General features: G+C 29.4%; 1 protein-coding gene across 2 annotated transcripts in view; it reads left to right on the top strand.

The window, feature by feature from the left end:
• The window catches only part of LOC131068211 (uncharacterized), a 34,487-nt gene extending 22,484 nt beyond the window's left edge, over positions 1-12,003 (top strand). For both annotated transcript variants that reach the window (XM_058003406.2, XM_058003396.2), the window contains exon 5: positions 11,477-12,003. In XM_058003406.2, coding sequence (XP_057859389.1) covers positions 11,477-11,692 — 216 coding nt within the window. In that variant the 3' untranslated portion in view covers positions 11,693-12,003. The remainder of the gene's footprint in view (positions 1-11,476) is intronic.
• Positions 12,004-12,444: the final 441 nt, after the last annotated feature.

The following is a 12,444-nucleotide window of genomic DNA, read 5'->3' as shown; positions in this document are numbered from 1 at the left end:
TATGGTTGCTTTTTTTCTTTCCTTTCTTATATTATAGGAGACTTTTCTCATAAATATCTCTCCAAATAGATTTTTTTAAAATTCTTTTCTATATTATAGGATATTTTCTCTCATGGATATGTTTTCTAAGGGATATTTCTATTTTAGGGGATAATCTTGCTTAGGTGGACTTTCTTTTCTCACTCCTTATGCACAAACTTGCATGCCACTATACTAATTGACAATTTTTGCCATGTGCACTATATGCGTGTGTTTAATTTTCTTAAGTTGATTAATTCTGGATCCCATATCATTTGAGAGTTATTTCTTTATTGCATGCTTTATTTAATTCTAACTTCACATTGCATGTGATTGTCAAACTTTAATGGTCCGACAAATGCAACCATTCTTATCAAAATATCCAATTTATAACACTCTACCAATGCTATTATCTTATTTTTACCAAAGTGGCCATGCAAACCACCACTCTGAAGTTGTCTCACAAGATTTCCTCTCATAGACCCACTAAAATGCATAGTTGTTTTCCTATGAAGAGATAACAATAAAATAATCATCACGAATAATACCAATCTCACTAAGGATTATTTCTTGGTTCAATATTTCCAAAAACTGATTAGAACCATGCAAGTCCTTGATATTCTCAAACCTAACTACTTCACCAAATTAGTAATGCCATACACTTGCTTAAAACATTAAGTACCAGAATCTTCTTCATTGAATTATGCTTTAGGAAAAAAAGTATACACGTATAATGAAAGAAACCCAATTTTGATGTTTACTAATTAATTTCTTCTAAGAGTTCACATACCTAAGGGCCTCATGGTTTGTCAATAGATTAAACTTCATAGGCATAAAGTAATATTTCAAAATGTTGCATACCACTTGTACAATGGCATAAAATTAAACTTCATTGGTGGAGTACTTCTACCATACCTATTAAAAAAAATCACCATGCTATTTAACCAATCTATCAACTTCTATGGTTTTAGTCTACCCCAACATTTTGAAAATTTAATAATTATTCCTTCATATCTTCCTTCTAAGGCCCTTATCAGTCTTTCTTTTGTTATTGGTGGTACTAGTTGCTCTTCCTCATTTTCTTGAATGAATGTTCAATCTTATTCTCTAACCTTCTCTCCTTTCTCTCTTTCTTCATTTGAATCATTTAAACGTCTTTGTATCTATCTTTGTTCATCAAGAATTTTGGTAAGGTATTCCTCTTGCCTTTGTATAATTTGCATATTTGTTCTCATTTGTGCACATCCTCCTCATCATCTTGGAATCATGCTAAAGCTTGTATCTCTAACTGGGGATGGACTTTCTTTAATACCAAAATATGTATCTAGAAGTACAATAATTTTGAGTACTAAAAGAACTAAAATCTCTATTCCATTGTTCAACAATTGAACCAAAACTATGTAAGTCTTGCTTTATAAGGAAATTTTCTAAAGACCTACTATCTAGCACAGTTAAGATGCACAAACAAATTATTAAAATTACAAAATTATAAAAATATCAAAAGCTAACAAATTATAATTTGGAAGTGGTATTGATTACTAGGATTTGGTGCTCTCCAAGCTCTTCAATTTGAAAGAAAAATGGGCTTTGTTTGTGTAGTGTCCTAAATTGTACTCGCTTACAATTTTGTCCTCACTTGGACCTCACTTTGGCACTTCGGCTTCCAAGGCCTAACTGAAGTGTTGATTCTACTCATATAACATATCAAACATTCCTTTTCACACTCTCCACAATCTCCCCCCAAACCTGGAGCCATGATTTCTAGGACCATGGCATCAGACGCCTTGGTCCTAAATCAGACCATGGCACCCAACACCATGGTCATCTAAAAAAGGGCCCTATTTGGGTCCTCATAATAGTCACATAATTTTAATGAGGACCTAATTACACTTTAGCAAATTCAAGTGAGAAAGTAATTAGTCTTTCATCAAGCATTGGAGTAGAAGTGAAGTAAAGTCTCAGACATTGAAAATGACATCCATGATCTATGTTTTATGAAGTCAACATACATGAAACCCTAATTCCTTTGTGAAGGTCAAACAAAACTTCATTGAGGTATATCATTAGTGCTTCAATCATTTTCAGCCTTTCGCTTAAAAGGAAAGCATTTTACTGCAATCTTTCATTTACATTTATCAATTCAATTTCATGGTTAATTCCAAAACCAGGTTTTGACCTAAGGCAAACCCCTATTCCCCAACAATTTTCCCTTTCTTTATGTGTAGAAATAGGTACATAGTTGCACTTAGGAGGATTGATAGAATTCACAAAGACAAACAGGTTCAACTTTTGACAATGGAAAATTCAGAGGACCGTGGCAAGTTGATACTACCTGATCTTGAAAAATCAAGCCAAACATCTGAGAGAATATTCTAGACAGCTCATTTTTCCTAGATCTAGGTAAGTGGCTCTGTGTGACATCTGTACAACTTACTGTTTCTATCAAAATACTTCAATTATGACCTTTTTCGCTAATTATCAAACAGTCAAATCAATTCAATCTAGGAAGGAGAAAGCCCCTACCCAAAGGAGCTTGAATCTGATCAGAATCTTATTTTTTAAGGCTAGATCTATTAGATTCCCTCTCATTCCAAATTTAATGGTTAATTGGGTCATTTAGTGGTTCTATTATCTTAATTTAACCGTAACCCTAATTTTTCCAACCATTACAGTTTGCTACTTAGATCAAAAGTTACATCCTTTAGAAGTTATACTCTTGCATCATGTGCATAGTCATGACATGACTTCATAACTTGTTGACATTGTTGATGCATTATCATAATTAGAAATAATAAATATCATACTCTACGGGAACTTGAAACTAGGATTATGGATTTACAAAATGACTTCATTTGACTGTTCAAAATATAAGATGAAATTAATTTATATTATAATTTTCATAGACGCAAAGAAGAATCCATTGAGAATTGGATTTAAGTCTCAAGGAGTTCTATTCATACATTTAAAAATAATACAGTTTCAATAAAAAATCAATATACTCTAGAAATAAAACATGCTAATATACTTTAAATAATATATATGCATATCACATGCAGTTAAAATAATATTAATAATAAATGATAGTTTTATTTATATTTATAAATGTCAAATTATTTATATTTTTAACCTATTTTTCTAATATAAAATAGAAAGAAAATGAGATATAGATGTAATGAAGTCACTATGAATATTAGATGATATTCATAATCTTCTACAATCAATGTACAAGGACTAATAATCATGGATGGTATACCAGACCAATATATTTAAGAATGAAAGGAATTTCCAAAATCACATATATTCGTGAATATTATAAACAAACCAATACATTTAAGAGATAATTTGCCAAAATAGGACATTAAGTACTGTACTTAATTTTTCCATCATTTTATTCTTTGATTTGATTAAGAAAAAAAATCTAAAATAGACTTATAAATAGAAATGATAAAAGAAAGTATATTTACATTTAAACAAATCAAACATTTTTTCTTGAGAGTTGTAATAATTATAAATATTATTTATAAATATTTTGAAATACCTTATTATATTTTTCATTAGAGTCAAATAGGTTTTGGAGGGATCCCAAAACCCTTAACAAAAAAGGAAAACCAACACTAGGAGAAAACTATATGCAAACTAAAAGCTGATCAACAACAAAAAAAAAGGAAACCAAAGGGTTGACGGATCCAAAATCCTACTGAAGATTCTTTAACATTTTTGTAGCTTCTACATTCTTGTGAATCACTCCTTCATTGATATTCTAAACATCATGGATAATATGGACTTGGTCAATCTTACCTTTATCATGGTGTGTGTTCTAGTTGAGGGGCCAAGAATAGGTCTTGTACTCGTGCCATGTTGATCTACAACAACATCCTTCCCTTTGTCCTACTGAAGATTCTTTAACATTTTTTTAGCTTCTACATTCTTGTGAATCACTCCTTCATTGATGTTCTAAACATCATGGATAGTATGGACTTGGTCAATCTTACCTTTATCATGGTTGTGTGTTCTAGCTGAGGGGCCAAGAATAGGTCTTGTACTTGTGTCATGTTGATCTACAACAACATCCTTCCCTTTGTCCTACTGAAGATTCTTTAACATTTTTGTAGCTTCTACATTCTTGTGAATCACTCCTTCATTGATGTTCTAACATCATGGATAATATGAACTTGGTCAATCTTACCTTTATCATGGCTGCACGTTCTATTTGAGGGGCCAATATTAGGTCTTGTACTCGTACCATGTTGATCTATGGCAATATTCTTCCCTTTATCCTCCACAGTATCAAGAGGGCCAAAATTACCCTTTGTCAAACCTTTAAGGGTTGTGCCTTTTCATTTAATTGTTTGAGACCATCGACTAATCTGCATAGTTTTTCTACTCATAGCCACAACAACACTAAGCTTATCATGTACCTTATCGATACATAGTTTTTCTACTCATAGCCACAACAACACTAAGCTTATCATGTACCTTATCGATGGTCTCTTCTAGAAGCCTGATCTTTTCCTCACGATCCATCTTCATAGTTTTCACATCGTTGGCCACATTTTGGATAAAGAGAAAGCATTTTATCAATGTTGTCCAAAGTAGGGATCTTGTTCAAACTATTCTACCCTAAATCCACTTTATCATTAAGGGTATTAACCCTATCTTTAAGTAAGTTGATTTCATACACCATCCATTTGAAAAGGTTGTTTTGCCCCTCCGTCACATCCTTGGCTACCATCAACATGTCCCTTGTCTCGGTGGTAGAGGACCCCTTTTTCATTTCCACAAGGGTACCTTTCTCTATTTCAACATGGATTTCTATGTGGACTTCCATCCTCTACGGGTCCATCCCAGAATCAGGATTGTCTGCCTTGGCCCTTGCGTCCTCATCCATCATCTTTTTGACATTCACACTTGATTTCTCCAAAGTCTTCTTGACATAGGGGGTATTGGTCTTCCTTTTGTCCCCGATCACTGAATGAGACAAATTAGGGCCTTTATATCTTATTATGTTGATAGGTGTTATACAATAGTATTAAGGTGTAGATTATCATGTCATGACTATATATATAAAAACTTAAACACAATCAACTTATTCATATACTTATTATCAACTATATAAACATCAAAACTTTAAAATATATATTAGTTTGAAATTATTAAAAAGTAACATACAAGTATATAATATATTCCATGATTTGTAAAGTAAAAGCAAAACAAATAATATTGAATTAATGGATTAATTTTATTTTTTCAAAAAGTAAAATAAAATATGTATAAAAAAATAAAACAAATGTAATACCATAAAATAACTTTTCAAATAAAAATGAAGCAAACAATAGAAATTAAACAAAATAATTCTTAACTAAAAATATTTTTATATATTTAGTTATGTACCAAATAGAATAGAGCATTTCTAAAGTTAAAAAGTATAATTTTTTATTTTTTTTTGTATTAAGTATCATAGAACAACATTACAATAAAGCTCATTTTTTGCTCATTCGAGCATCCACGTTACAAACTTGTTACAAATACCAGCTCCTTTCGAGCAAACTTATTACAGATACTAGCTCCTTTCGAGCACCAAACTAGAAACAACAATTGGAAGACCAAGGGTCACAACTTAGAAATTCACTTTAAACAATGTGACAAATACAACCAATGGAAGACCAGGAGTCACAACTTAGAATTCCACAAAGGTGTCCCTCATGGGAGTTGAACTTGGGTCTCCACATTGAGAGCTCAATTATATATATATATATATATATATATATATATATATATATATATATATATATATATATATATATATATATATATATATATATATATATATATATATATATATACTTTTAAAACAAATGTATTTAAGATATCTATATAAATTATTAATTATTTATGTTCTATTCTCTATAGAATGTGAGAATATGTTGGTGGACAAGAGATTGTGTCCAAAATTCAAAGGGTTTGTTAAGTCAAAGTAGTTGAACTACTTGACAAGTGATACATTAGAATAATAAACACTAATGAAATGAATCAAGTATGCTAAATGAAATAAATTATTGTAGATCTAAGGTTTAAGCGTGAAAGTTGTTTGATCTTATTTAGACATTTTCGTTGTGAAATATAATCAAAATTTTAGAAAAACTATATGAGAAAAAATTTCAAACAAACTATCAACATTTGTATAATTTATTTTGCTATATATATATTTATGATTTTATTTATAAAGAATTACATCTGAAAAATAGCCTTAAATAATAAATTGTTGTAATTTTTTTATTCAATAATTAAAAAAATAATTATAATCTCTCTAAACTCTTTAAATTTTAGAGAGAGGGAGTGAGTGAATATATAAAACGTTAGACTAAGGGAATGGTAGCCATTATAGCTAATTTTGTGCACCCTAAGTTTCTAATAGTACATCAACTTTTGATGATTTTCTTATGTGACTTGAGAACTTAAAACTATTGTTTCAACTTTTGGGTAGTTATGAAGAATGTTGGATGATTTGTTACGTGCATAAAGGTCAAAAATTGGTCATTTAGAGGTGTTGCCCGATATCTACATAAATATGCCCCAATAACTACACACTACAACCATTTGAAAAAATTGCACAATTAATCCAATACATATTTCTCTAAAAACCAATACATTTTCCTCTAATAACTCCTTTTACCAATACTTATGCACAAATGCCCCTGCATTATGGAAACCAATAAAGTTGCCCTACTCCTCCAATTAAATATTAAAATTTTAACTATTAGAAGTAAAAGTAGCTAGCTATTGATACATGCGAATGATTATTAAAAAGTGGGTGATAACTTACTTATATAATTATAATAAAACAAACAAAATATAAGAAAAAATCATTAACTCTAAATTTACATACCATAACATCACATGCTTAATTAATAGGCAGTATGTTATGCATGTGCATTTTTACATTTTGAGTGTTAGACTTTATGTTATAGATATCATAATTGATATAAATATAAAATAAACATATGATGTATATATTTCTTCTCTATAAAATTATTTTGAGGATTCTTATTTTATTATTTAGTTTTAAGAGTTAAGACCACTTTCTATAATGGCATATTTATATATATATTTAAAAGCATGTTGTAAAATCTAACATTGTTAATTGTTTGAATATTTTTATATCATTTGTTTCTTTATATAGTTAATATAATCATTTTTAATTAATATAATAGATTTTGATGTTTTATTTATATGTAATTAACAATTGTATCACAAATAAATTTACTTCTTATTAATTAACATATTTCCTTTTATTTTGATGATGCGTCTTACAATAAAATAATACATTCGGATGTACACTGTTGAAGATAAATATAAATGAAAGTAAAATTAGACATTGAAGAAGAAAGAAAAGAGCTAAGCATCTCTAATATTTGTAAGAAGGTTTGGAGTTATACAAGTCTTTTAAGAGGAAAACTAATAGCGTCGAGTCTCATAGTAAAGAAATCATTTGAAAAGACAAGGAATCTTAGTTTCAATCCCCATGAAACAAAATTGAGAAATACAATAAATATGATAAAACTAACCAATCTAATCAAACATCTATTTGTCAAAAAGCTAAAAAAAAGCTCATATGTATTGTTACATATGTTGTGATATTGTGAACTACTTTTTGTTAAAATATTCTTAGCATGAAACATATAGAACCCTAAGACATTCATACCAGCCTTTCCATATATATTAATTTTTCATTAGTAGTAAATTCATTAATAGTAATAAAAGGAATAAAGCTTAAATTTCTTCAATATTACACGGTTGAGAAAATAATAACAAATAAAGGGAATAAAGGTTTCATGAGTGGGAAATCTATCAAAGTGTTTGATTTTTCTAGTAAGGTAAAAAATGATTCACCTTTCTTTTTTCTTACTTATTTGTCCAAAAAATAAGTAGCATAATTTTTATTTTACTAACAAACATAATTTATTTGTAAAATATTATTTTATTAATAAAAGATAAAAATTGCACTCATGAAAAATAAATATTAAAAAAGATCCCATTGTTGTTGATAAAAGAACCAAAGCCATACAAAAAGCTAGATAATTAAGAAAAGAGAAAAAGTGATAATTGTATGAATACCATACAATATTATAAATGAGACCTTTTTTGGATAATTTTATAATAAGTAATGTGAGTTCAAAATGAAAGTATTAGAGAAATGAATAGTATGTATGAATCTTAGATCTACCTAGAAAAGAAAACTTATATCTCTACAAAATATAATTTAAAGAAATTATTCTTAATACTATTATCAATTCTTATTGATCATAATTAAAGGTCTTTAATTTAAATAATTATTTTTAATACTATTTTCAATCCTTATCGATCATATTTAATTTTTTGTAAAATTAATAAAATATATTAATTCAAATTAATTATGTGCAAATATTATAAAAGAATAGGAAATACCCATAGAAAGTCTCTAGGAGAATACAAAATCTCTCATGCATATTAATTTAAATCAAGGGACTATAGAAAACTTGGAAGGTGTCAAAATTCGCTAGTCAAGCATTGGAGGAATATAACTAAGCACGATTCAACCAAGGAACATGAAGACTAGAGGACTAAATTCAAGTGCTTGCAATTAGAATGATATGCGAGTCATAAATCAAGTGTGTGTTTTACAATGTTAGGGATATGGAAAGTGAAGTAGGCAAGTGGTCAAATGCAAGTGATTTTATACAAATGTTTTAATATTGCATTTAAAGGGAATATTTTTTTTATTTTTATTTTTAGAAAATTGTGTAGTTAAATCTAGTGTTACAAAACATATATCTAATTATAAAGTTTAATAAAAATTGTTTAGAATAAAATTAATAAATATAATTTCTAATAGTTGGGAAATAATATATTTTTATTTTAAATTTTAAAAATTTATAAATAAGATTTTTAAAATTATAAATATTTGATCAAATATTTTTTAAAATTATATTGTTAATGTTGAAAATGAATCATGATTTTATTTATAATATTGAAAACAGTTACTAATATGAAATTAAAAAAAAAAAAAAGTTTATATAAAAGATAATAGTTATTAAATTATTTAAATTTTAATATAAGATTAGGCTTTTGTCTTTTATCTAAAAAGGAAATTAAATTATCAAGTATGTGAAAAAGTCATACATTGATATATTGATATTTGAGGGTCTTATAGGTATACATGATTTGTAAAGGTTGTGGTATGAAAAAATATTGTATAAAAACTATCTCATTTTCTTTTATTGATATTTTAAAATGCAAAAAGTTATATGTATTTTTTAAGAAGAGAAATAATGTAGTTGTTAGATTTAATCTCTTTGTTGAAAAACAATACACATACTTTTGAATCTTTTCAATATGATGGATTAAAGAAAGAGTTAGTTGTTAGATTTAATCTCTTTGTTGAAAAACAATACACATATTTTTGAATCTTTTCAATATGATGGATTAAAGAAAGAGTTTGTTGTTGCTTGTAACTCACCTCAACATAATGGAATGGAAAAAAGTAAAATATAATCACGTCTATATTATATTCTTGGGATATGGAATTGAAGCATTGGACTAAAGATGTTAGCTGCAGCAATATTTATTTTGATTAGGACCTCTATTAAAGTAGCATGATGTGCAACTCCATTAGAATATTTGGAATGCTACTATTTCACACCTTGATCTGTCTTTTTGCAAGGCTTGTGACCATCTATATGATAAGAATGAAGTAAAAAACTAACATTTACATTTTAAGATAAATATAAGACTTAATTAAGATTTCTTTTTTATGATGATGCAATTGAAAACAAATTTTTTATTCAACATCAATTATTGTTGAAGAATAACAATATTGATACTATTGTTTGAGTTGTCAATTATTACAATTATTACAGATTTCCTTTAGATGTAATAGATTAACATGATGAAATAAATGTAGTAAAATAAATAGAATCTGCACTTCAATCAATCATTTTTAGTGATCTTTTACTAAATAAACAAAAAATAATATTAGTTAGATTTCACATTTTAACCATATTTAAACTCAAAAAAAAGTGTATCCATATTTTATAAATCTCAACAACCAAGTTGTGAGATGTTTGTTGCAAAGGCCATCCATTTAGATTTACCTAATGTTAAGCTTACCTAAAATTCACTAAATACAAGAGATCATCTCCGCTGTCAATGTTGCTCTTTGTAGCTTGCGAAGATTGTCTCTGCAACAGTCTGACATGAAAGCTTATTTAATACGATGGCAGATTTGGAATACTTTCCAAAAATACTCCAATCAAATTCAATTTTTAAACGTACTGTCCAGTTTTATCGTTATTCAGCCAATTGATTAACCGTATCTCAACTTCTAAACTTATCATTCAACCCATAGTTTATTTTTCCTTAAGCCACCGCCCATTTAATCAATAATAGTATATATATTCAGCCATCCAATCTTGATATTTGGTAGAGTCAAGTCTGAGGCAATATTGTCTTTTCACACCGTTGATTGAAAACAACTTCAAAGTGTGTTATGGTTGGAATTATGCAAGGTGCATGGTTCCGGTTTCAATTCGATCAATACAATCTAAAGAAGTGAAGTAAAACCAAATCCTAGAATCAAACGATCAACTTCTGTATGACGTGGATAGTGATTTATGCTCAGGACATCTCGTATACGTTTCATGCAAGCATCCCAAGTCACAAGTGTAACAAAGAAAGCAGCACCCAGATGTGCCAAAATAGTACGACGAAATAGTTTGCTTGAATTCTACGATCAAATTCAAGCGTGCACACAGAGTAAAGCATCGCGTGACTGCGTTCACATTACAGAAATCATGATTCATCATTCATCACAATGATAACGATTTTTCTGACATAAAAAACTTGAAGTAGAAGCAATGTAGTAATATACTAATCCTTAGTAGACATGTCAGGAAAATTTGTTCACAAATTAAAAAGCCCATCTCCTTACTGCCCATAAGTCATTTTCAATCTCAAATGAGGCCCTTCATTACTGTTTCCCTTTCCTCGCTACTCTAGTGTGGTATGAATACAAACATTAGAAGCGTGCGTTGTGAGAGAGACGTGCAATGAGAGATTATGACCGTTGAACAGACATGGCAAAATAGGTTTGTTTAGAATACAAAAAAATAAAAAAAATGGGGTCATAGACAGAACATGTCTAGGTAGGCATGATGACTCCACTTCACTTAAATACCAAACGGCGTGGACTGGTAGATTTCTCGTTATTATTGCATGGATTTCAATTGCAGTTTGGCCTGGTCTGGTCTGACATGAGACGTTACGTAATGTGGTGTCACGTCGACACCAGCTGCATGGCACTGGGTGTTGTTGGACATGCAATTACGTGAACTGATTAGTTTAGTAATAGTATTTATATTTATATATTTGTGGTGGGCAGGGTCTGATAATAGTAATAATCCTGTGTTGATGATTGATGCAGATTGAGATAATGTGCAAAGGAGAGGAATTGTTAGAAGGTGTGACATTGCAACATGTTCGTGATGTGATGTGGGTGAGCGAGGGAAATGAGAATTGGAAAAGTAAAAGTGTGGTCTCAATCTCCATCTCCAACCATTGTTCAGCAGACCATCTAATGGTCTTGCATTACCGAAGGAGCCGTTTTTCGGCACCTTCTGCTACTACCATTCAATTTTAACCTGCCATAGTAACAACAATAATATTTATTTTGCTTCACCACACCGTCTCATTGTTCAAGTGCATGTTTTAATAAGGATGTATGTGCAAATGTTTCCTCATGATGATGATTAAGATGATGATGATGATGATGGTGGTTATTTTTGTTGCAGCACGTCACTTTGGTCTTTGGAATCCCTATCTCTATCCCTATACCTATTTCTTCTGTTTGCTTCAATTATTGTCATTTCTAATGTTATCGTATTCTTGATTTTATGAGGGAATGGATCATATGCATCCGTCTCTCTGTTCAATAGTTCTAATTGAAAATGATATCATGCCTCAATTGTTAGCAAGAGAAGACAAGTTTTACGCATACGTGTCATTTAGACGTGATGTTTTTCTCCAGTAGATAAATAATTCAAGCAAGCTTCTGCATTCACACTATCCTCAGTCGCTTCTGGTTATTTTTGTATAATCAATTTCAAATTTCGTGGCCTTCAGTATTACTTTAAAAAACTTCTGTTTAAAATAATAAAAAGAGGAATCTATTTATTGTTTGTTATGGTATTCGATGACAACAATCACCTAATTTGTAAACCAAGACAACTCCATATCCTTTTTCACTTGGTAAGACATGATGGTTCAATCACAAGATCCAATTTTTTTTGTTTATTTTAAATTGAGAGAAGTGCTCGTTTTCTTGACCGGGTAACAAGATTATTGCCATCTATGCTTCTATAAGTGTTATTACTACTTGTTTATCGATTCCTT

Source organism: Cryptomeria japonica, chromosome 11 (assembly GCF_030272615.1).
Source record: "Cryptomeria japonica chromosome 11, Sugi_1.0, whole genome shotgun sequence".
In the NCBI taxonomy this organism is placed as follows: domain Eukaryota; kingdom Viridiplantae; phylum Streptophyta; class Pinopsida; order Cupressales; family Cupressaceae; genus Cryptomeria; species Cryptomeria japonica.
This window is presented reverse-complemented; position numbering and strand designations above follow the sequence as displayed.